The sequence below is a fragment of the Suncus etruscus genome, chromosome 9 (genome assembly GCF_024139225.1).
Source record: "Suncus etruscus isolate mSunEtr1 chromosome 9, mSunEtr1.pri.cur, whole genome shotgun sequence".
Taxonomy (NCBI): Eukaryota; Metazoa; Chordata; class Mammalia; order Eulipotyphla; family Soricidae; genus Suncus; species Suncus etruscus.
In genome coordinates, this window is record NC_064856.1 from 26444970 (window position 1) to 26471235 (window position 26266).

Consider the following 26266-nt stretch of genomic DNA (forward strand, 5'->3'; position numbering starts at 1 on the left):
AGAGAGAAAGAGAGAGAGATGGCAGGGGGAAGGCCAACAAGCCTGTGAAGCAAAGCTCACCTTCCCCATCATTCCCACTCTTTGCATTGTCCCCACCAGGGGGCTCACTACTTGACTCTGATTCTGATGTGTGACCCCTGTCCCCCACCGGACCTTCCCACCCAGGTTCAGACACAAACATGGGAAAGACTTTCCAGGAGGATCTGGGCACTCCTGAGATGGGGTCAGATGCCAGCACCAGCCTGTGGGGCTGCAGAAGCAGAGGCAGGAGGTGCCCGGCTCTGGGCTCCCATAAGTGTTACAGCGGCGCCAGCCCGTGCTATGAAATGTGGGTTCATTTGCATATGGGTTCATTTGGGTGTAGAATCACAGGGCCTTTAATTCCAGAAAAGTATTTGTTTTCTGCATCAGTGCTCTCCACAACTATAGGATCCCCACGAGAAAGAAGCAGCTGACATTTTCTTAGGGGAGGAAAATGGGTTTCCCCTCTCAGTTCTCCAGAACCTCATGAACTTTTCACATTGACATCTGGCCGTGGCCAGTGAACTCCCCTGGGGGATGAGACGGGGGTGGGGGTGGGGTCATGATATGCTGTGATGAGGCTAAAACCAGTCACCTTTGTCACTTTTGAGGGGGTCCCAGAACCCTAACAGAGGAGTAAGGACTCAAGGGTCTCAGTCTGTGCCACAGAACATGTCTGAGTTTTAGGCCTTAAGATTCTGAAGCCAGAAACCTAGACACAGTCATAGCGACCAGCCTTGAGCCTCTATCTAGGACTAGCCATGGGGCTTGGCCTCCCTGAGCACTCTTAAGAAAAGAGGACACAGAAACTGCCCCCATTTAGATTTCTACTCACAAGTCTGGGATCACTACAGAGCCAGCAGCACCAGCTGCTTTTCTGTCTGGGAGACCATCTTCTCTCAGCTGCTGTTTGCCCCCTTCCCAGCTCCTGGTCTATTCCCCACACTGCACTGTCATCCAGGACCCCACTTTTCTGATGAGTGCAGGCTTCTCTCTACTGCCATCCTGTTCTCCAAACCAGCTCCACTGGCATCTGTTTCAAGACTTTCCCAGTGCAGGGATCAGCTATACGAATGTGTGGGTCTCTGTGCAAAGTGAAGATGTGTGGTCTCTGTTTAAAAAAATACAAACTGGGGCCGGGCGGTGGCGCTAAAGGTAAGGTGCCTGCCTTGCCTGCGCTAGCCTTGGACGGACAGCGGTTCGATCCCCCGGTGTCCCATATGGTCCCCCAAGCCAGGAGCAACTTCTGAGCACATAGCCAGGAGTAACCCCTGAGCGTTACTGGGTGTGACCCAAAAACCAAAAAAAAAAAAAAAAAAAAATACAAACTTCCAGGCAGGGGCCACAGCCCATGGGCCTACCAGGTAGGGTGCCTTGAGTATCTTATGAGTTAGTTGAATGCTTGTGAATTCTATTCTGTCTACCACATACACTTAGGGGAACCACTTCCTCATCCCACTCACTTTGGACTAAAAGGCCTTATATAACGTTGGTTACTCACCTAGGAGGTAAATTTCATGTGGGAAGGATCTCGTTGCTGTATGTCCTAGAGGGCACACTGCAATGCCTCGAACATTAAAGTTGGAACTCAATTAACAAATTGTTTACTGTCAGCAGATGTATTTGAATTATGCAATTACAAAATAAAACCAGAAGGTGGCAATGCTTACCTCTTAAGAATTGTAGAAGGGGGGGGCCAGAGAGGTGGCGCTAGAGGTAAGGTGTCTGCCTTGCAAGTACTAGCCAAGGAAGGACCACGGTTCGATCCCCCAGAGTCCCATATGGTCCCATTTCTGAGGCCTTAGCCAGGAGTAACCCCTGAGCATCAAATGGGTGTGGCCTGAAAAACCAAAAAAAAAAAAGAAAAAGAAAAAGAATTGTAGAAGGGCGCTTAGCCCCAAGGAATGAGCTGTTTTGCTTGTAGAAGACTAGAGTTTGATCCTTGTTATTTCACTGATCCCACCAAACAGAACTAGGAGTAGCTTTCCCTTGTTCCATTGGGTGTAGCATCCCCACATACACACACTTGAAAAATAATAAAATGCATTTTGAGGCCAGAGTAATAGTACCATGGGTAAGGCACTTGCCTTGCACATTGCTAATCTGATTTAGTCCTCAGCACTTCATATGGACCCCTGAGCTCCTTTAGGAGTTTACCCTGAGCACAGAAGTAGGAGTCAACCCTGAGCATAGCTGGGTGTAGTCCAAAGAACAACAACAAAATAATAATAAAACTAAATGAAACAAACAAAAAAAACACCACCAACAGCAAATAATTGCATTTTCATTTTTCTTGAAAGAGCTACTATGGTCCTTAAATTCTCTTTTCCATACGCTCCAGATCAAAACTGCCCCCCACCAAAGTAACTCTGGTCCTTATTTTGTTCTCATTTTACAAAAGGATAGAACAAGTCTGAGAAGCAACCCCTTGCCACTCAGAACAGGTAGAGGCCAGAACCCCTTTTTAATCCAGATTTTTTAACTCCCAACACCTTGTGCTGAATTTGAGTTCTCACTAGAAAAAGATCAAATCTCACTCCCAGTCGCCCTGCACACCAGTTTGCGTGCTGTGGAGGGTCCCCCTTGACCAAGTTCACTCCCTGGTCTCAGCACTGGCCTCTGGGTTTCTTTCTCTCAGATGGGTTTCTTTTGAGGAAGGGATATCTGGTAGTGCTCAAGGCTTACTCTTGGCTCTATGCTCAGGGATCACTCCTGGAAGTGCTTGGGAGACCAAATAGGGATTAAACTGGGGTCTGACATGAGCAACACCACCACCTGTTGTATTATTGCTCCAGACTCAAGTTGGGTTTATTTTTAAATGGGTTCTCTTGAAGGGAAACACAAAACCGCAATGTGGGCACAATTCTCTGATGTGCTAACGAGGATCTGGCCTGTGGTTAGAGCAGACCACAAAAATGACAAGTGAGAGCGGAAGTCACTTTCAGGGGAAAGGACCTGTCAAGATCAAATCCACTATGTTTTACAAAGGTCAGCCCTGACCTTGCTCACAGACCCTTCCATAGCCCCCAGTTCGTCTGACTCCATTTCAGATCCCAACCATGAGGGCAAGTGGGGATGCAGGGGTACAATCATGCTTTCAGGGGAGAAGTGATAAACACCTGCTTTTGCTGGCGGCTTGCCACGGGTGTGATGGGGTGTAGGAGAGGTGGGGAAAACTCAGGGCAGGCTGGGTCTGTGGCCAAGTTTCTAATGGGTTCATTCCAGCTCGAGGGGGTTCAATGGGGTATCCTGTCATGTTCACCCCCAGTACCACTTTTCTGCCTCCATACATTCTCCACCCCATTACTGCATGGGGCAGCATCTTGCCTGGCTCAGACCCTGGTCTTGTCCTTCAAAACCATCCCCAAATTCTCTTTCCTGGGAGCATTGATGCTCATAGAGTGAACACAGCCCACAGGCTTCAAAGGCCTGCTGATAAAGTATCACCAACTTCAAGTAAGCATTTGCCTCCATCACACATATCTACTCCTCATAGGAAATCAGTATGTGGATGTGCCGATGTGATGTTGCTTTTCAAGGAAGGTATGCAGTGGACCTGGGAGATGGCTAAAGTGACAGAATGTGCAAGGCTCTAAATTTAATCCCTGCTACCCCTGACCACCTCCAGGTGAGATCCCAGTGGCCTCTAAGCACCCTATTGCTGCTGACTCCAAGCAACAAACGCTTAGGACTAAGCAATTGTGTGTGGCCCCATTTCCTCCATCCAGCCTAGGTTGGGGGGGGGGGGTTCAGCTAGAGAAAAATATGCAAATAAAATAAAGTGCTGTGTGGACCGAACTTCCTTTGCAGCCACAGCCCTACTGGAATCAAGCCACCTGTCCTAGAAGCTGAAACTAGACACGTAGGTCACTGTCCCTTTTCATCCTTCAGTTTCCTCTCCTGTAAATGGGGATAATTGTGTTTTCCACACGGTGTCACAATTACAAATACCAGCATAAAGTAAAGCATTTCCCTTCAGGGCCTGGCCCTCAGGCACCACTTTCTTTGGTTAGTGCCTCCCATTGTTGCTACCCCCAGAGCATTCTGGGAAATAATTGAAAAGTTGTCTTCATGGGGCCGAAAAGATAGCATGGAGATAAGGTGTTTGCCTTGCATGCAGAAGGACGGTGGTTCAAATCCCAGCATCCTATATGGTCCCCTGTGCCTGCCAGGAGCGATTTCTGAGCACAGAGCCATGAGAAACCCCTGAGCAATGCCAGGTGTGACCCAAAAACTAAAAAAAGAATAAAAAAAAAAAAAGAAAAGTTGTTTTCATCCTCCACTTCACAGATGGTGAAGCACCAGACAGTGATGGTGCAGATGAAGTGAGCCATGGTAAATCCAGCCTTGTTCAGCCTGAGCAGGATTGCTTCTCTGTAGTGATCAGGAATCCAAGCTGAGGGCCCGGAGAGATAGCACAGTGGCGTTTGCCTTGCAAGCAGCTGATCCAGGACCAAAGGTGGTTGGTTCAAATCCCAGTGTCCCATATGGTTTCCCGTACCTGCCAGGAGCTATTTCTGAGCAGACAGCCAGGAGTAACCCCTGAGCACCGCCGGATGTGGCCCAAAAACCAAAAAAAGAAAAGGAATCCAAGCTCAGCCTGTACAGCATTTTTCATGGCAAGTATTTAGCCCCTTGGAAACACCAACTCCCGATTGTTTACAAACCTTCAGAAGTTCATGCCAGTTTGCATCATCCAAGTCAGAAGGCAAGCTACTCTCTTATCAGGAAGGGCCCAGATCCTCTTAGAAGGAACTTTGGGCTGATTAAGTCTGGCCTACCTAGGGTCACCTCCTTTTTTGACCAATTTGAGAACAGAATGCAGGGTTGATGAGATAGTGCAAAGGGGCTGCATCTCTGGCTTGCCACCCCACCCCCGCCCCCTGCATTCCTGCCAAGCATTGCACTGACCCCAAAAATACCCATGAACCTGAGCAGTATGATATAGTCAGGCACAAGTATTGATCCATCTGTTCACACAGCCCCTAAATTTCCTGAGAACTGCCCAAATAAAGCACCCCCAATAAAGAGTCAACTAAAGGGGTTGGGGAGATAATACAATGGGCAGGGTGCTTGCTCACTTCCTGCCTCCCTGCTGAGGTGCTAAGCAGGTCAAACATTCATTATGAGTTCACACATTTCTGATTATGCTGAATATCATAGAGAGTGAGGCTGACAGACTCGATCACCACATGTGGTGGCACCAAGGATTGAGCTTGAGACCTGATGCTTGCAAGAAAGGAATCTGAGAGTACTGAGTGGTCATTCAATGAGGGCTTTTCTTGAATCTTCTCATTATTTTTGGTTTGGGTGATACACTTGGTGGTCCTCAGATCTTATTCCTGGCTCTGTGTTCAGGGATCATTCCTGGTGGTGCTTAAGGAACCATATGAAATATGGTCCTATTCGATTCTATTGGATCCAATGCAGGTTGGCCTCAAGCATGGCAAGCACTTTCATTGCTGTACTCTTTCAGGTTCCAACAGGGACACTTATTCTCGGTTTTCTGTGCTCTTCACTTCCAGTGAAGAAGGAAGGATATTGCGGCAGTGCCTTCCATGGCTTGGCCAAAAAGAAGTGTTTGTTTGCATCAGATTTTCTTGACTAGCTGGGGGAAAGCCAGAGTCTACATCATGAGGACTCTTGACTATGTGGGAAAGAACTCTGTTCCCTACTTACTCAGACAAGACCCATCTTGGAAGTAGATCCCACTACCATTCTCCCTACATGGCCCCAAGGTCTCACATGTCTGAGGTTTTTGGTCAACCCTTCCAGAGACCTCCATTGGCCCCAGGATCCTCACAATTAAACTGCCCCTACATTCCTGATGGAAAGGAAGTGAGATATTTATGTTATCTTAAACCATTAAGCTGGGGAGTGGCAGTGGGGGGAGAGATGATTTTACACAGCAGAAGATACCAGAGGTCACTAGAGCTGACACCTTCCTCAATCAGGCATAAACCAAGGGGCCATTGATTGAAACTTACTATGTGTGCCCTCCCTGGAATCTATTGAAGCACCAGGTCACAGCTACTTAAAGCCAAAATCCAGGCTAGAGCACAGTGGGTAGGGCGTTTGCCTTGTACACAGTCGAGCAGGGTTTGATTCCCTGGTGTCTCATTTGGTCCCCTAAGCCTTCCAGGAGTAATTTCTGAGCACAGAACCTGAGTGCAGCCAGGTGTGGCAAAAAAAAAAAAAAAAAAAGCCAAAACTCCACATTCAGGGCTCTGCTCCCTCTTACCCTATTCCATGTGGCTCTTCCAATATTTCTCCAACAGTGGATATGTTCTTTGTCACACCATCTGACCAAAGAGGCACCAGCAATGTGACCACTAAGCCCTAAAAGGTCCCTGGTGCACTGAAGAAGTGAAAATGTGTCTTTCCTATTGGAATTGTATCTATCTAATGCAATGTGAATAGCCAAGATAGCTGGTAACATGGGTTTGGGCAGTGCAGTCATGACTTCTGCACTTTATGAGGAACAAAAGTGCATCAAATATCAGGAGACTCAGGAAAACCAGTGGCAGGTTCAGGAGTGGGGTAGAGGGATCCATGGGTCTGAGCAGCCCCTAAGCAAGGGTCCTGGGACCAGCAGCCCGCAGTAGTAGTTGTAGAATCAAATAATTAACGATGGCGCTGGACGGCGATTCTACAGTAGTGAACTCTAGAACCCAAATTCTACTGGTGAACTCCTGCATAGTTTGGCTGCTAAGGTCAAGTTCCCTTCATATCCTCCACACAACCTGGCAAGGTACTTGGCAATGCTGCCTCAGGGAAGACCCCAGAACAAGGTTTCACCTGGCACAGACAAGCCAAGGATAGGTTGCTCCTTAGGAAAAAAGGATTATCAAATCTCACAGGCACTTAGGAGGAAGGCACCAACTAGAGGCTGAGTTGGACTGAGCAGACAGAATCCACCTGGGACCAGAACAAGGGGAATGAAGCTCAGGGAGGGGTTCCAGTTTCACATGTGTGAGACCATGGTCTCATCCCCAGGACATTAGAAAGTATAAAAGAACCACAATGAAGAGCCGAGTGACCTGGGTCCCCAGCATCCCATATGGTTCTCCAATCTAGGAGCAATTTCTGAGCACATAGCCAGGAGTAACCCCTGAGCATCACAGGGTGTGCCCCCTACCCCAAAAAAAGAAGCACAATGAGGTGACTTCTCCCCTGCTGACAATGCCCTACTCTGCCATGCAGCCTGATTTGCCAACCCTCCCCAGGGAATCTGAGGTTTTATGGGAAGCATGGTGATTGATTTCCATAGGGATCAATGAATCCGAAAATTGGGGATGGGGAGTGGGGCTTCTACTTTTTAGCATTGGCATGGAAACCGAAGCCTTCCACTTGGGACACAGTGTGTGCTTAACCTCTGAACCATGTCCTTGATGGCAAAGGTTGCTGTGTATGTATTTTCAGATGCCACAGTAGCTGTGACATAAGCCATGGATGAGGCATGTGCCCCTTTATCCCTCCTCTCCAAGTCTTTCTGGGCTCCTTATATCTGCCCCAGAGGCCCAACACTCACAGATATGCTGGCTGAGAGCAAGATCCCAGGATCCATAGTCTAGAAATGATGGATGACTTCTTCCAAACTTGATGATAGAGGCAGGACAGCAAATGACTCAAAGAATTGAAAAGAAGGTGAAGCATGTTGGAAGCCTGGGTCTGATTCCCAGCACTGCCAGCTCTGCCTTCTCCCCTCATACCCCGCCTCCCCAAAAAAGAAAGAAAAGGACAGAGGCAGTGATCTACAAAGTACCGTTTATTATCTTTTTATCAAAAAATCAGTAACAGACAAGAGTGTGAGGTGGCTACTACAGAAAAGGTGTTCACTGCCGACACAGCCGGAGGTAAGGACGCAGGGCAGACGAGGACCCAGCCAGCTGGGACCCTGGGGTGCATTGGTGCCAAGGGTGTAGGAAGCCGGGGTGAACCAGCACCACCCCCACCCAGTGGGAAGAGAAGGCCTGTAGGGCCTTGCCTCTCTGGAGAGGGAGGTGACAGATAACAGGCTCAATGCTGGACCTGATGGAACCCTCCCAACTGCTCCCACCTTTGCCTGGGAGACAAAGGTCACCCAGTCTGGCTGGGGGTTGGAACTTGCCAAACAAGTTTAATTGCAAACAGTGCTAGCCAGGAGATGGCAAAGGTCTCTGGGCAGGAGCAGGGTTAGTGAGCAGAGAAATGCATTGCTTTAACATATGCCATTTGCATGGGTTTTGGAAACTGGCACCTAGTGGTTACTGTGTTGGATGGAGTGATTCAACCATTTCCTCTATAACCAAGCAAGCTGAGGGCACCAACCAGGCTCAAAGCAAAGGCCAGGAAAAGATAGCTGGAATGGGATCACCCATTGGGTTCACAGCTGGAGGTGGGTAGAAGTAGTAGTTATAGGGCAAGATAAAGAGGTTGGCATCCCCTCAGCCACCAAAACTTCATTCACTCAATACTCTCCAGCCACCTTCCAGTTAGGGATACACCACACTATCTCTTGGGGGGGGGGGGAATATATATATATATATATTTATATAGATCTATTTGCCTAAGACCAAAGAATAATATATTATGAGAGATATGAATATCCCACAATCCCACCATCCTCTACATGACATTTTGGGATCTGCTAGAAAACTAAGTTTCAGCCAAAGCTAGTTTTTAGAGAAAGCAGCTTCCGGAAGGGTAATGAACCTGAGGTCCAGGGTAGGAGAGTTTGGAGTGTCAAAAAACAAACAAACAGAGAGGGCATTTTTAAGAAAAGGAGGGGAAGAGACCCTGTCTGAAGCTATAAATAGTTCTTTAAAAAATTAATAAAAATTGGGCCCGGAGAGATAGCACAGCGGCGTTTGCTTTGCAAGCAGTCGATCCAGGACCAAAGGTGGTTGGTTCGAATCCCAGTGTCCCATATGGTCCCCCGTGCCTGCCAGAAGCTATTTCTGAGCAGACAGCCAGGAGTGACCCCTGAGCACTGCCAGGTGTGGCCCAAAAACAAACAAACAAAACAAAAAAAAATAATAAAAATCATCTCTCTGGCTCTCTTCTCATTTTTTCAAGAAACAAAACCAGAAAACACCATTAAATACAAATGTAGCAGGTTCTGTGGAAGTGGGCAAGAGCAAAAGAACACAGCAGTTGCATGCTCTTGCCCGAAGGAAAGACCCCATTATAAAAAATACTCTGCTAAAAAGAGATTCACAAATAGTCCACAAATCTGTCTTAGCATGAACTTGCAGCCCTCACCCCCATCCCCACCCCTGCTTTCCCCAATACAAAAGGCTGATCAGGTAAGGCCCCAGAGACCCCTCCCTCATGTTTGTGGACACTCTCTCAGACACATGCCATTTCTTCCCACCTGTTTGTACCAGTCTGAGAAAGGGCAGGTGGAATGGGGGTTAGGGGTGTTTGGTGGTAGGCCCCCCACCTCCAGGGAGAGGCACACAACAGTCAGTAGGGCCCTCGGTGAGGCATGGTCGGTCATGGCTGGCTCTCCACTGGGTCAAGGGTCTCAGCTGTAAGGTTAAGAAATGCTCCCACCCCAGATTTCAGAAAGGCCCAGTTTCACCCCATTTTTTTCTGCCAGGAAAATTGAGGCCAAAGAAGGGAGAAGGAAGACAGAGGCATGCAAGACAGAAGCTCTCATCTTCTGACTGAGGCACCGGGCCCAGGCTGGAGGTGCTCACAGATCAGTCCTGGGACACCCTCCCCATTCCCTCAAGTCCACCCTGCAAAATCCTCTACTTCCCTCCCCCCGAAAGTCCAAGCTGATGGTCCTGGAAGCTTCAGGCATAGAACTCATGGGTGGGTGCTTTTTTGTAGATGGGTTTCTTGCCCAGGTCATAGCTGCCTTCATCCTTCTTCTTCATGCGGTACACCAGCAGCAGAACCAGGAACACAGCGAAGAGGGTGCCCACGACGCCACCCACGATCAGAGCTGCAGGGAAGGGAAGGAGCCAGGCATGAGGGCAACTGGAGGAAAGTTTGAGCACTCCCACAGCCACCCTCATGGCAAGGCCTAATGGATGACCCTCAAGCCCCTGTTGACAAGAAGGATGCCTCTCGGAGTCACTGGCAATGTCAAAGCCACATGTTCATCTGCCTTTGCTTGCTTGGCCAAATTCAGGCTCCTAAACTCTAGGCCATGCCTAGCTTTGCTAGGCAACACCATTATCAAGGGTCTGGGAAGGTTGCATCTCCCATGACACACTTCTCCAGTGCTCAGGGTCCTGAGGGACACTCCTGTAGATCCAAGGTCAGGTTTAGCAACATGTTGCTACTTGCTACTAGGGCCAGTGGTGCTGGGGACCACCATGGCAGAGCTTGGAAACTTGAGGGCAAAATCTGGCAGTTCTTGCTACTGAATCCAACTCAGGTGCTTCTATATATAAGGATTGTGTTTATTACCTAGCTCGCTGGTCCATATACCTGCACCAATATAGACAGGTACATTCTAAGTGAACCCAGGGTGTGCTCATCTGGGTACACACAGCCGTGTTCCAGATCAGCCCACACACCATTCCTGTGATAGTGCTCAGAGGCTAAGTTCTACTCTCTCCTGGCATGTTGAAAGACCATGTGACCCTTAGCAAGTTCTTTCCTCTCTCACATTACAAAACGGAAATAATATCATCATTCTAACATGCATAGCTTACAGACTAAGTAAATAAACCCAGTCTAAATGGATTTAAACCAGCTGAGACCAGGTATTCGATACTCATTAATGGACGCCTTTGTGGTTGCTGTCTGTGCTCATGACATCCTGAGTTGGGCCTGGCATGTAAGAGCTGTATAAACACACACGCATGGGGTGTTCTGGGGAGGACATTGCCTCAGAGATTGCTGCTGGCACCAACATGGTGCTTTCACCATTTTCAGCAGTAGAACCACTGTGAAACAATGGTTGGAGAAAGATGGGGGAGAGCTCTAAGGGCCCTAAAGGTATCCTATAATCCAATATCACTGGCAAGCTAAAGAAGCACCAAGATCAGGCACCAGGAGGCTCTGGTCTAGGATTAAGCAGGACCCCAAGTCCTTGCAGAATGAGGACAGCCCTTTCCCTGCAGAGGGACACTTGAGCATGGGGTTCTCTCCTTGTACTCCTAGAAGCTTCTGGCCTGGCACCCTGCAGGGGTATACCCAGGATACCCCTATCCGACTGCAATAACCAGAGAGACCCTAGCCTAGCCACAGCCTGAAATACCCAGCCCAAGAGAGATTGAGTCTCTCCAACAAGTCCTCCAGCTCTATCGGCTACCTACACCCCTAAAGCTGTCAGAGCAGGGGTAGAGAAGCAGTTTCTCCCCAGACTAGGGGCCTGACTCAACAGAGCCCCTCAGATACCTTCTAGGAACAGGACTTTCCCCCAAAAAAGCTTGCAGCCAACTGCACAGAAGAGAAGGACTTCCAGGGGCAAATGCCAATTATTTTGCTCTTCAGGAGCAAGTGCCTGCCCTGGTACCAATGAACATATGTGCGCACACTCACACACACACACACACACACACACACACACACACACACATCTGGTCATAAACACACATTCATTCACACACACTCACTCATAACTCAGACTCTTACTCATGCACTTTTACACACAATTAGTCATACACACACTAGTTTGAGGCTTTTCCTATAACCCCCTTTACAGAGGGAGGTAAACAGACGGGGACCATTCAGCACCCCCATCTGGAAATCTATACCAGAGACTAGCACCACACCCACTGTCTGGCCCCAGGGGCAAAAACACTTTGGGGACCTCTAGCTGGAGCCAAATCATCCAGGAAGCTGCCCTTCCCAGTGTCCTACCTGCCAAGACCTCTGTCCTCTCAAAGATGCCACTGCCCTTCACAGTGCTGGACATGGATACCCTGTTGGACATGTCCTCGTCTCCGAAGGGTGGGATCCTCTTGGGCATCACCTCGTTATCCTCCAGCTCCTTGTGGTCGGTGGGGGCCTGGCTTCCAGGGTATGTCCTTTCGGGGATATGGTTGTCTTTAGGCTCCTGGATGGGGAAGATGGACAGATGGGCATCAGCAGGGAAGAGTGCCTAGCCCTGCTAATGCCTCTCTACAGCTGAGCTTGGGGAACAGAAAACCCACGTTCGCCTCATAACCAGCCTGCCACATCTTCTGCCCTTGGCATTTCCATCCCAGAGCCCAGTAGATAGGGGGCCAGGAAAGTAAATGACCCCTCTTTATTGCTGGTCCACTGGTATTTGAGAGCCAACTGTTGGCAGTCTCTCCAAATGTCGTGACAAACTTAAAGTTTGCTAAATGCACAATGACCAAAAGCTAATTCCAAATAAAACATGCCAAGAACAGATTGTTTCTGCAGTGCCCACCCCAGCTTCATTTCTTAGGCTAATGGAGAATGGGAAAGGGGGAGAAGTCAGAGCATTGAGTTACTCACCAAGGGCTGGAATATTTCAGGGATAAACCGGGGTTCCTCTGAGTCGTCTATAAGGTCAAAAAGATGTGTGAGTATGAGATCATGGTGTATCCCTGGGCCAGCACTGCTTCAGCCATGGCTGAAGTGAATCTGAATCCACACTCAGCCCACAAATGCTCCCTGGGCACAAGTGCCCACCCCCAACCCAGCCTGGGTCACCTCTTCTCTCAACATGGGTCTCCTCAGACCTGCCTTCTGGTCCTTAAGAGCAACGTGGGAGCTTCGAACTCCTTGCTCTGAAAGGTGTGGCCAGTAGACAGAGCAGAATTATCAAATGCCCAATTTCTACCTCTCCCCAACCGAATCTGCATTTAAGAAGATCCCCAGAGGAATCTTTTTTTTTTTTTTTTTTTAAAGAGAAGGCTTCAGATTACAACTAGATTTAATTAGAGTTAGGCAAGCATTGCTGAGCACTCAGTAGGTACCCATAGCAGCAGCTCAGGCCCATCCCTAAACACCATTGCTGCATTTCCATTGCACACATGAGAAGACCAAGTTTTGGAAGTCCAAGAGCAGCTGTCAGAACTCAGATAAGAAATATGACTCCAGGCTCAAACTGGGAATGGTTCCTCTGCCTGGGAGCCTTTTCCAGGGCTCAATCTCAGGATCAGAATTCAAGAAGCCCAGAAAGGCATGGGGCTCCTTCACCTACTACCATGTCTGGGAAATAGGGGCTGGTACTTGCTTTTCCACCCACACCTCTGCCCACTCAGGGCCTCAGGCTGGACTAGTGCTTCCCTCATTCCTCCTCACCCCCGGGGGGGAGGGGGGCCCTGAGCCAAAGTTGGGCAGGTTCAGGCTGGTGCTAGGAAAGCAGAGCTACAAACAAATTCAAGCAACAAACAGGGGGTGGGGATGAAAGGGATCCGGTTACTTTGCTTCCCATCCAAGGAAGAGAGGGGGAGGTACAATTAAGAAAATCCCAAGAAACCAAGACTCCAGCCAAGGTCACCCTTCTCAGAGAGGTCACATTCCTCCCCTGAGCCCAGGCGTGCCCACCACACCCTCGTACCCAGATCTCCAGAACCAGACAGCTCAAAGTCCTCAGATCCCTGCCCGGGCAGCCCCACATCTTCATCATCGGGGAGGGCTCCAGAAAAGTAATTTTCTTGTAGGTCTTTGGGGTTGATAACCTCGGTTTCTCGGATCTGGGGAAAAAAATGGAGACACATCAGACAGAAAGAAGCCTGCTGGAAGGTGCTGAAGGGATAGACAAGGTCCAAAGTCCTGCTTCCTGCATCCCTCCTGGGACCCTAAACAGCTCTCTATCCCATTCTGGTCTGAGAAAAAATGGTAAAGGTGTGGCTAGAGAGATAGTATAGGAAGGAAGACACTTGCCTTGAATGTGGCTATGTCAAAGTGACCCTGATTCAAATCCCTGCAACCCCAGATAGTCCCCTGAACACAGCCAAGGATCACTCCTAAGCACAGAACCAGAGCAGCCCCTGAATACTGCTGGGTATGCTCCACAGTCAACAACAACAAAACTGAAAATAAATAAATAAATAAAATAGAAGTAATAATAGTGGAGCGGGAGATAGTTGAGCAATAGGCTGAGCACAGACTTTTCATGCTGGGGGCCTAGGTTGGATCCCTGACATCGTTGCATGGTCCTCACAGCACTGCTGGAGGGAGTCCTGAGTACAGAGCAGACAGCAGTCCCCCTCAAAAACAAGCCAACAAACAAAAAATAAAGAATTAAAATCAAGGTGGTAATAAGCAGAATATCAAAGATTTGAGGAGTCAATAACTAAGGTCAGGATACAGCTGGGAACAATTCTCTGTACCCCTAATTCCATCTCTCACGCGGGATACTGAACATGAAAGAAAAGTCAATTTTCTTTTTTTGGGGGGGTGGGTGGGTACTGAGCCACACTGGTGTCAGCGGCACTCGGGTTACTCCTGGTTCTGCACTCAGAACTCGCTCCTGGCTGGCTCGGGGACCATATGGGATTCAGGAAATGGAACCTGGGTCTGTCCCATATTGACTGTTCAAGGCAAATGCCCTATAGCTATGCTATCTTTCAGGCCCCCAGAGTCAATTTTCTTTTGGTGTCACAAGTGACAGGACAAGGACTGAGGATTCCATGAAGGGGGGCCTGACTTGAGAGACTGCTCCCAGGTTCTGGGGACACACATCTGATTCACTCTGGTTGATGGGAAGAGGCCTGCTAGCCCAACTGGGACACCTTTCCCAGCTGAGTCAGACTGGGCTGGGCCAGGCAGAGCTGGCTCACCCACTACTCTGGACAGCCTCAGGCCAGGGCGCTGCTCAGGCCAATGAGTCAAGAGCACAGAAGCGCAGCCCCCATGCGCCTCCTTGGAACATCCCCACAGATGGGCCCAGAGAGGCGCCTTAGCGAGTTCACAGCTGAATCTTCTTTGTTTTTCTTTTTTCTTGGGGGGGGGGCACACCCAGTAATGCTCAGGGATTACTCCTGGCTATGCGCTCAGAAGTTGCTCCTGGCTTGGGGGACCATATGGGTCGCCGGGGGATCGAACTGCGGTCTGTCCAAGGCTAGCGCAGGCAAGGCAGGCACCTTACCTCTAGCGCCACACCCGGACCCTTCTTTGTTTTTCTTTTGGGATACTCAAAGATACTCAAAGGTGACTCCTGGCTCAGTGCTTGGGAGTCACTCCCAACAATGAGCTTGAAGTACCATGAGGTACTGGAGATAGAATCCAGGCTTCAAGCATGCATTCCAGCCCTTTGAACCAGTTTCCAGTTTCTTCCAACAGAATCCCAGACCCTCCCCCATGGAGTTGTTTTTTTTTTTTTTTTTTTAAAAAAAAAAAGAAAGTATTCAAGGTCCCGGGAGGCAAAAGAGTTTTCTCATGTACTCGCAGTAAGTACACAGGATCCTCTCACACATGCCTGAGAGCTCGATCATGTAGAAAGCAAAGCCCCCTTCTAGAGATCACAAGTGAGAACTCTGCCTGTCAGCTTCTGCCGTTCTGTCTATGCACAAAATAGCAGTGCTGGTGAAGTCCAGTATCTTACACTCCTGCTGCTATTAGTTCCCTACAATATGCCAGAAGTATCAAGCTCTGGTGACATTCAATGTACCCCAAGATAGACTGGTCCTCTTCACCAGACCCCCTGATTGCAGGAGATGTGTGAGAGAAGTGGAGCCAGGGACTGGGGGGAAGCACTGCTTGGAATAACAGCAGTTAAAGAGGCCAAAGTGGGGCCATCTTCCCATTTCTTAAAATCTGAGTCCTGAGCAGGGCAGTGAATGAAGAGCGGGGCAAGGTCCCTTTCCAGCACTAGGCTGCTCCTTCACCCTGAGACCTGTGGCAGGAGTGAGCTAGAGAAGGAAACGTGATCCTTCCCTATGACTTCCGGGGAGAGGCAGTGGAGCCAGATGGGTGCTGTGCCCAGTCCACCCCCAGAGGAGAGAGGGCAGGTTCCCGGAAGGCAACGGGGTCAGCTGGGGGAGACGGCAGCAGCCGTGGGGGTGGGAGCCAGTAGAGTTAAGCCCTGATGAGGAATGACTTCATGACTAGGGAATCGCTGCTGAGCTGCCCTGCTGGAATTCCAGCCCCCACACTCAGCCCGTGCCTGTGGCTTTGCTCTGGCAGCTGGGCAGGAAGGCTTGGTGGTTGTGAAAACTGCTTGTACCTAGGGCAGGACTCTCTGCTCTGTTCCTAACCCACCTTGATCTCCTGCAGTTTGTTCTCCAGTGGGGGCTAAGAGGCTCAATAGATCTCAAACAGGAATACCACCCAGGCTTTCCTAGGAAGCACTTGGAAAGCTTGGGGCTGTCCAAAAGACCCTTTCTGCTATACTATGGTGAAGGATTTTATTATTATTCATTTATTACAGGGGACAGGGCTCAAACTTGCAGGTGTCCCATCCAGGATCAATATCCTGATCTAAAGAACTTTTGCAATCCTTTCCCCTGCCCTGATGCTAGGGATTGGAGCTAAGTTCTCAACATATCCATGTCAACTACTCTGTGACAAGGTCTCTGGCAAGACCACTTTTTGCAGAGGAAGAAGCAGGGGATCAAGAAGGTCAAGTCACTTGCTCAAGGTCACATAGATCCTGTCTGGTTCAGCTCTGCTGGTCTCCTGAGCTTTCAGTCACACACAGATAGAAACCCTTGCAAGAACACACATGTACATAAGCTGTTGTGTCCCCAGGCTGGGTGAGAGGGAAGGGGTGGGCAGAACCCTACAGAGCAGAGGATAGACCTAGCCCAGGAGGAATGGAAGTTCTCTTGCTGGCCACACAGACCTTGAGAGTCTGAACTTCAAGTCCTTCAGGTAGGGTTGGGGTCCTATACTGGGCGATTTCAGGTGATCGTCCCCACCCTCCTTGTCCCAGGGAGCCAGGAATGTTGTTTATTCATCACAGGGTGACTTTCTTCCAGTGGGTGAAAGTGCTGAGGGGTGTTTTGCCACAGCCCATGGAATTAGTGCTCTGATTGGCTGGGAGCAGCCGCCTCCCTTCATGGAATCCAATGGAGACCAAGGTTGGAAACCAAGGCTGAGTGCAAAACTAAGTGTGCTGTGCACTGTGGGCCTCAAGTTGGTGCTCCTCAGGCCACCTGGCCACCCCTACCCTTCCTTGTCACTCCAGTTCCTCAGAGACCAGGGGCAGGGTCACACCTATCTTAGGGGTCCTCCCAAGTCTGCTTAAGGAGAGCCTGGGTGTTCTTACAGAGTGAGTCAAGGGGCTGGGAGTCACAGGAGTGGGAGAAAGGAGGGAACCCCAAGCAGGAGGACCTAGAAGCTCAAATCCTAAAGCCCTCTCAGCCCAGCCCCAAGTGGGAGGGAGCCCAAGACAGGGCCAGCAAGCCAAGACCCAGCTCTGGGGGAGACTGAGAGCAGTTCAAGTCTTTGTGTGGGGGGTGTGGGGGTGGGCTCAGAGGGGACCACAGTTCTTTCCCCACACCCTCTTACACTAGGCTCATTCAGTCTGAGAGGCTTTGAAAATCCAGGTCACCTAGCAGCCAGGCCCAGCCCTGACCAAAAGAGGGACCCACCCAGCTCCTGGCTAAGGCTGTGGCCTGTTCTCCCCAGCTCACCCCAGCCTTTCGTGGGAAACGTGTGCCCACATGCATGCCCGAGCTTTGGCACCCTCCCTGGTGTGCAGGGCTCCCCAACCTTTGTTCTTGCAGCTGAGAGCGCACAAATCACCTGTTGAGTGAGCAAGCGGTGATGTGGGGCTCAGTGGCCCGGGCAGAATCCTGGTTTGGAATCTGGGGGGCTTAGACTAACACCTGCCAACAGAAGGTCCCTGAGGCCTGTCCCATTCTATAACCCTGAAGTAGAAAGACCAAGACCAAGGTCACCATATGAGCAGCAGCATGGATTTAGACCTCAGTCTCCAGGCTGGAGTGGTCCTTCCACCCTCCCCGCAGGGGTCTGGAGTACAGAGTGCCTCAGACAGACTCCCCCATCCTTAGATCAAAAGTATGAGGCTAAAAAAAGACTCCAGGATTAGAAAGATATACAGCAGGTAGGACACTAGCCTTGCATGAGGCTCATGGGGGCTTGATCCCTGGCATATCACAGGGTCCCCTGAGCAACTCCAAGAGCCAGCAGAAAGCCAGGAGTGAACCCTGAGCACTACTGGGTGTGGCCCCCAAAAGAAAAAGGTCACCCAAATTTCTCCCAAAGTCCTACAGTTTCAGCCACCCAGGAAACGCTCGAGGGTGGGGTGGCGTGGCCCGAACTACGTGCCGGGCATCCATTTGGCTTCTCTACGTGCCGCTGGCACGCGGGCCTGGCAAGGTGTTCCTGCTGGCCTGAGGGCAACTGCGATCTGCTTGAGTCATTCTCCCAAAGTCACAGAGCTAGAAGACTTTCCAGCTGGGATTCCCACCCAGTGCTTTCTCCAGACCATACCCAAGTGCCCCCTCCCCCCGACTTCTCACTGCACCCCCCAAGTCTCCCAGACTTTTCACTGCCCCCCCCAAACTCCCCACTCTTCACCAGGACCAGCTCTCAGGCATGCCCCCTCCCCAGGGAGTAAACAAAGGTGAAAGTGATATTGCTCAAACAAAAGAACAGAAACTTGGCTGGGGCCCCTGGGAGAAGATTCTGGGTCAGAGCTTGGCTAACTCTGAAGCTGGCAAGAGCCAAAAGAAGAGGAGGAGAAGTGTCTTCCCCTACTTGGCTCCTTCCCAGGAAAGGTAAGGTGAGGGGGCTCACCTGACTCTTGTACAAGGCGACACTATGAGGACCACCGGGCAAGACAAATTTAGTGGGGAGGAGGCTTGAAGAGTGCTCTGTGTTCAAACTTCAGAGCCCACCATTGTGAGCCTGGCTGGTACTATCTATTCTGTCACTGTCTATTCCACCCCCCTCTGCAGATTCAGAACCCCAGACCTGGAGCCCATAATCAGAGCTGGGCACCCAGACGAAAGGATGAGACATGAAAGCCCATTTTGATGTAAAGCCGGAGGGAGTCCATCCCAAGCCCACATAGCTCCTTGCAGGGAACTGAGGGAATTTCCCATTTTGAACCTGGTTTTCTCTTTGAAACCAGGGCGAGCCATGCCAGGAAGGATGAGGACTGATCAGAACCTGTTCACTTGCACAGGGGCCTCAACATGTGGTCTGGCGCATGATAATGAGGTGGGAGCCATGGGTGAAATGTCCTAGAAATGGCTTCTATTGAAAGAAAGAGGTTCACACTTAGCGAACAGAATGCACAACTCGACAGGCAATGAGCTCCCTTCCCACAAAGATAGTGTGTAGAGTCAGCAGAGAAGCCCAGGAAAGGGAGATGGGGATTTCCCAAGAGGAGCAAATGGCAGAGAGCAGAGACTATTAAGCTTCGACTGGGGGCCCATATCCAGAGTATTTCCTACACCTGGCACTGGAAGGGTTAAGGCAAGCCTGGGGTGGGTTGGGGGTTCAAATGTCACATCTGCCCAGGCTCTGCCCACTCCAAGGTCAGGTTACTCTGAACACAATCACCAAGGAGAGAAGCCAGGCCTGCCTGGCACTGCCAGCAGCCAGCTATTCACCAACCCCTAACGTGGCCAGTTCCTTCCAAAAGGCTCCAGGATTCTGGGGTAGGGGGGTGAGGGTGTGTGGGGTGCTCCTGATGCTTCTGCAAACCCCCTTTGCAAGGGCACAAACACAGTACAGTCCCCTTTGCTGGGTGGTGTCGGGCAAGTCCCTTTCTGGGCCTCAATTTCCCCACCTGTAAACCACAGATCTCTTGAGACAAGTCTCCCTCTGTCTCCAGCCTAGTAAGCAAGCTGGACTCCGCTCCGATTACGGGCAGCACAGAGACTGCAAGGAGGGGGCTGGCTCCCTCAGGGCTCCGGACACAGAGGTGCATTGAAGCAGGCCTTTAATCTAGGCAGCGGATCCCAAGTGGCGGCTGGATCTGAGGGTGGGGCACAAACAAGTCTCTGGTGTTCTCCAACGCAGCCAGGCCAGGTTGAGCATATTATTTCAGCCCCTTCCAGCCTCCCCACCACACAGGGAAGCCACATCCCCAACAGGGCCACTCTGTCCCACAGACCTGTCCCTGCCAGGCTTCCCCAGAGTCAGGGAATGCCCAGTGTGGCACACAGCTCTGGGTACCCCCCCTACTGCAAGCAGGCCAGGTCCCGAGAAGGCAAACTCAACCCAGTCACTGTTTCCACACATACCAGCCTCTCCCTGCCTCCCCTTTCCATTACCCAGGTGTCACCTGACTCGGGTTCTCTTGTTCTGTGCCAGAGAAAACTGGGGCAGCTGGGTTCCGAGGCCTGGCAACTTTAGAAATCCAAAGTCAAAAAGAATGGAGGATCAGAGTGATCCCCGCCCCTTCACACACACACAGTTCAGAGAGTGTTTATGCCTTGCACATCTGAGGGTTTAGTCCCTGAATAGCAAATAAATCATCATCAAGAGAAATAAACAGTGATCTTTGGGAAGCCTTGGAGCCCTCTAAAGAGCAAAACTACTTTTTGGAACTCAAGAACCATTGGTAATCATTGGTTTACCCTGAACATCTCATATCGCTTCCCCAGAGGAAGTCAAAGGCCCAGCCAAATGCTCTCCTCTAGCTGCTGATAATGGACACAGCTTGAGCCACCACTTTACAAGTTTGCCCAACACCAATTATGAACCTTGACTGACACAGGTGTTTTACAGAGGACATGGGGTCTCCCATTGCCAAGTGACTGATTAACTGCATCCTGGGCTGAACAGCAGAGGTAGGCCAGGGATGTAGGATTAATTTTGGTCAGCAGGGGCTAGGTGAGGGGGGTGGCTTGCCCAAAGGTCACTAGCAAGTTAATAACAAACCTGAAATCAGGTTTCTTATTCTGAGGGTTAAATGGACCCCAAGAGTTAACAATGGTCTTCTAGGGCCAGTATGTGCTAAGCTAAAGCATAGGCCTTGCAGACCAGAAAGCTTGGTTTAACCCCCACTTTGGCTTTCTCCTCCCTCTCCTCCCCAGGTAGAGAAGCTGGGCTTGGAATGCAGGTGGTCCCGCCTATGCAACCTCCTGCCCCCTCCCTCTGGGGGCTAAGGGCTCAGGAGGGGGTTCCTGCAGATCCCAGGTGGCAGGAGGGGCGGGGCCTCCAGGAACTGGTTCTTGTTTAAATATAAACCCATCTGATAATTAGCAAACAGCCCACTTCTAAAACAAACAAAATGGGAGATTTGGGCCCCAGGGCCCCACCCTAGGCTCCTCCCCACTACCTCCTGGGCATGGGGTAGGGGTGGAAGGAGAGTTGCGTTCCTAGGGCCCTGGGGGCAAACCTTCCCCCAAAAGGAACAAGGACCACGTGGTTGCAAGGAGGCCTGGGGCAGGGAAGGAAAGTGTCCCTAAGGTCTGCTGATAAGCAAGCACCAGGGAAATGGCTTATCCCCTAAGCCTCACCACCATCCGCTCTGCTTACAGACCAGGAAGTCCAGGTTCCAGGGAGAGAGAACAGGAACAGACAAAGCCAGGAGAAAGAAGGGGACACTTTACATCCTACACCATCCACCCCCCTCCTTGCCAATGTGGGCAGACCCTCTAGCCAGTCCCGGAAAACAAGGAGGGGTACTCTAAACATTCTCGTGTCCTGGGGTCAAGCCAAGCCTGAACATGACCAGGTAATGCATTTCAGCCTCTGGTTTGCTTCAAGATAAAAAGGAAAAGTGCAAGAACTGTACTTACCTGGTAGGATGTCTAAAGACTAGTTCTGAGAACTCTACCCAGCCGAAGTCCATGCAGGGTAGGGCAGCGCAGAAATGACCTCGGTCAGGGCTTCTGCTGTCCCTCAAGGACCTGGACACCCAGAAGCTGAAACCCTTTCCTAGGCCCCAGGCCCATTCTGCTTCCAGACCCAATGATCAGCCAGGAGGTTAAGAAGAAACGGGTGACTCAGCAGGCCTGCCACCCTGCTTAACTGACTCACAAGGCCCTGGGTCCCCAATCTGAAGCAGCCATAGGGAATCATACCCCTCAATCCAGGAGACCCAGGGCAGTAAGGAACTAACCCCTTGGGAGAGGGAAGAGAACAGGCCAGAGGCCAAGGCCTATTCTCAGCTGCTCACCGCAGCTGGGCACTGCCAGCCAGCCCTTGGAAGGGCCTCATTTCCAGGAGCTGTGTGGGGAACAGGAGCTGAATGTCTCCACTCTACCCCACCCCCCAACTTCTTTTTTTTTGTTTTAGTTTTTTTGTTTTTGTTTTTTTGGGTCACACCTGGCAGCACTCAGTTGGCACTCAGGGGTTACTCCTGGCTCTACACTCAGAAATCGCTCCTGGCAGGCTCGGGAAACCATATGGGATGCCGGGATTCGAACCACCATTCTTCTGCATGCAAGGCAAACTCACTACCTCCATGCTATCTCTCCAGCCCTCACCCCCAACTTCTTAAGATGGCTCTAAAAAGCCCCACCTCCACCTTTTTCCCATGAACTCTCAGGGTAGGAAGTTCCTTTGGAGAGCCTGATGCATCTCCAGCTTACAGATCGGGGGCCAAGGGTCCAGAGAGTGGGGACACACAGGCTGCAGAGCCCCAACCCTTCAATAACAGGGCCAAGGATATAAACCCACCCTTTAATTTGGACTATTGTCCAAGGTACCTCAACTCAGATCCCTTGAATTCTCACACAAATCTGGGCTCAGAGCTCAGCAAGCCACTTCCCTTCCTCTGCACATGAGTTTTCTATATAGAATGCCCACAGCTCTGTATCTGAATACTTGGGGAATAACCCCCTCCCTTGCATTCACAAAAAGCTTCAAGTCTGCACTAATTTCTTTATCAGTCAACTTCCATGCCTCAAAGCACTAATTAGGGAGCAAACTATTTCATGGAAATCGAGCCAAGCATTGGGCATCTTTAGGTGGAAGTGGGGTACAGGGATCTGAGTGGAGTCAATGCATTTTCTTACCATCCATTTCTTCAAGGAAGAAGAATAGACCTTGATGTTTTCCTCAGCCCCTTTCAATGGGTAGGGACTTAATTATTAACAAGTATGGCAGTTAAAAAGCACTCTCAAGGTCACTGTTTAGTTTTATAGATGGGGGGTTGTCAGCCCAGAAGGAAGATGAGGGATCCAATCCTGAAAAACCTTCCAGAATGAAGCCCAAATATGATTTAGACTGTTTGCTAGCTCAGGGCTTTTAAGAAATCCTAAGAGCTCTCTCTCTCTCTGGCAACATAAGGGTGCTAGACATCCCCCCCCCCCCACACACACACACACCCTAGGCTTCCACTTCCCCCTCCCCTTTCTGTGTAATTAAGCAGAGAATTCTCCAGAAGACCAAAACATCCTTTAACTGAAGTACAGTTAGTGGTGGGGAACACTTCCCCAGGACTGACTGGGCCTTGTGCCAAGTTGGTGGGCTATGCCCAGGGCAGAGATTTAGGGGCAGGAGGGCTGGTGGTATGTGTGTGGTGGTGGTCAGGTATCCAGGTCTTAAAAGGAGGCTGCATTTAATTGGCCAGGGTAAGGAGTGGCAGGAAGGCAGGGAAATGCTCTCCAGTTGGACAGGAAGAACTGGTTTAGGCTGGAGAGCTCCAAGAAACCTTGTAGAGAAAGGCTGGCTCCTCAACTGGGCTCCCTTCCCAAAGCCTGTGGCACCCAAGGGATGGGATGCCATCCAGTGAGAGCCAGGTTTACTCCCCCTTGAGATAGGGGGAAGAGTCCCCAGAGCATTATTGCAGGCAGATGGTGGGTTGCACTCAAACTGTGAGTGGGTCCTCTGCCCTTTCTCAAGTCCCTTCACCATTGAGCCCATTTACACTCTGGGCTCTTTACAGGGGTGAAGTATATCAGAACTGGCTTATGGGGCACACTGGGTAAATCCACCTGGACCAGGCCCCAGCCCACAGAATTCGCTACCTGCTAAAGAAAAGGGCGGCATCCATTTGCTCTAGGTTCCAACCTGGCTGTGAAAGTCTGATGTCTGCAGTCAAAATCTTGGGAGGAAAGAGGGGTCAGGAGGTAAAGAGAAGCCTGGGATCTCATTAGAGGGATCAAGGCTGTGCCATTCACCTGTAAGGAGGCAATGAAGCAGGAGGGGAGAGATGAATTCTTGTCTCGCAAGCAGCAGCTGTTCAAGGGGCCATTTCTCTCTGGTGAAACAGCAACCACCCCCCGGAAATCATTTCCCCCTCATTGCCATCCCCCACAAACCCCAGGCACAGCTGTTGGCTCATCCTAAAGCACCTATTGCTCCAAATCTGGCACTTGACAGCCATGAATGCTCACAACACCTCTGAAGTTTGCCTCCATCCCTACCTGGCTGATATCATGCAACATGGTGTTCCTTAGGCGGTGCATCCACCTGCTCACTTTGACCATCTTTGGGGCTTCCTTTGGAGCAGCAGGAGTGGGTTCAAGGCCTGCCTCAGTTATTCACCTTTTGGAATGGCTGCCCTGAGTTTGGGGGAAGTCTTCGCTTTACTCTTTTAGAGCCTGTTTCCTTCCATCTCAGAATTCCTTGAAACTGGGTGGACAAAATCTTGTTGGATTCTAAACTAGTTTTCTTGGGTTTGGGGGAGGAGTGGTTTGACTTGGGGGGCTACATCCATGGGAGATGAGGATTCTATTGATGGTGTTCAGGGAACCATGTAGTCACAGGGATCAAAATGGGGTGAGCTGCATGTAAGTCAAGCCCCTTAACCTCTATTATTTCCCCAGCCCCCCAGACTAGTCCTGAGTTATCCAAAGATGGACTACAGCAGCAGCCCTTAGAACTTTATCTGACTGCAGGTGAAGATAAGAGCTGGAACCGGGAGTCCCAGGAGCGTAATTTGAGTCTGACTCAGCCCCTTCCTAGCTGTGTGACCTCCGAGGCACGTTACTAAATGTCTCTGGCCTCGGGACTAGTTTAAGAACTGGTAAACAGGGTAACCGGCAAACATGTGGTGGGAATAAATTGGGAAGGGAGGGCCAATAAAAAGACCTGTAGGTGCTCAGAAGGGCCCAGCACAACCTAAGTGCTCCAGTTTGCTGTGTTCTTCAACAGTGTGGGATTCTTGGCTTAGGAGCTAATTCATTCTTCAGTCCAGCCTGGAAGGCAGGAAAGACTTTCCCTATGTAAGGCCAGAGAAGCAAGCAGGAGTCCCGAAAAGGAATAGACCGAAATTCAGGATTACACAGCAGGGACTCTACCCCAATCCCCACCAAACCCACACTTTAAGGAGGAGGTGCACATAGCCTAAGCTATAGGGGTGGTGTTGGTAGATGCAGTTCCTGGAAGCTGGACTCCAGCTTCCCAGATGAAAATTGAGACACCACCACCTTTCCCCACCACCCGAGGCCTGGGGGTTGGGGGAGGGGGCTCGGGCTCGGGTCAAACTTGGTCAACCAAGACAGTGAGTGTCCAGAAAGATATGGCTTCTTGAGTCTCACGAAGACTTCCCTTTCCCCAGATCCCCACCCCAACTTCAGGTGAGTGCTCCCGGGCCAAAGGGCAGGAAGAAACTTCAGGCAAGGAGCAGAGTTTCCTCTCCCAGGGGCCCGCGGAGACTAAACCATTCCACTGGTTGCACGTCCCCCCCAAAAGAAGAGTCCCAATTTTGCAACCCTAGAGGGCACAGAGGGACCCTCTTCCCCAATGCGCCTCGCCCTGCCTCCAAGCACTTTGTGCAGAGGGGGGCACACGGAGTCTCCCCAGAGATGGGGCCTTAAGCCACAAGCCAGCAAAAAAAAAAAAAAAAAAGTGGTTAAGTGTGGAGGGAAAAGAAGGGGGCACGATAGGAAGAGGGGAAGAGGGGGCCCGAGGCCAGGGTAGGCGGGAAGCGCAACAGGCCTCCGCCTGCTCGGGGGTCCCGGAGCCAAGTTTCCAACAGTTGTCCCGGGCTGGGTTACTAGTGTGGGGCGGCGTGGTCCCCCGGACATCCCCGCCAATCCCAGGCGCCCAGAAACAAAGGAGGCAGCGATGCACACACACCCCCACCGCCCCTTCCCCATGGATCTCCAACACCTACCGATTCGGCGGCGGCGGGGGCACCCACGAGGAGCGCCAGGAGCAGCGCGAGCAGGCGGACACGGCTCATGGTGCCGGGAGCGAGGAGCGCGCAGCGGCCGACAGTGGCCCGGCCAGCGCGCGGCGCTTCTTATAACGGCGGCCGCCCGCCCCGTCCCGCCCCGCGCGCTCCGCCCTCCGCACCCCGCCCGGAATTCCCCTCGGCCCAAGTGGGGCCTACGCAGCGCCCCGAAGTTGGAAACCCCGAGGGAGCAGCCCCGCGCGCCCCGGAAGGGCGGCCGCTTCCAGGTCACTTGGGCCTGTGTTGCATGCGCTATAGGGAGGCTACGCAAGAGCACCCCCGCTTTATAGCTAGGGAAAGTGAGGCTTCAGTTTCCAAGGACTTCTTCTTCCCTTTTTTTTTTTTTTT

The 26266-nt window shown here is 50.9% G+C and overlaps 1 protein-coding gene across 1 annotated transcript; it reads right to left on the reverse strand.

Annotated features, from left to right (window-relative positions):
- Positions 1-9128: 9128 nt before the first annotated feature.
- Positions 9129-25948, reverse strand: SDC4 (syndecan 4). Its single transcript, XM_049779391.1, has 5 exons — positions 25859-25948; positions 13481-13616; positions 12430-12476; positions 11827-12022; positions 9129-9955 (listed from the first exon to the last, which is right to left on the reverse strand). Exons 1-5 carry the CDS (start codon positions 25925-25927, stop codon positions 9804-9806), a joined length of 600 nt encoding a protein of 199 aa, XP_049635348.1. The 5' UTR covers positions 25928-25948; the 3' UTR covers positions 9129-9803.
- Positions 25949-26266: the final 318 nt, after the last annotated feature.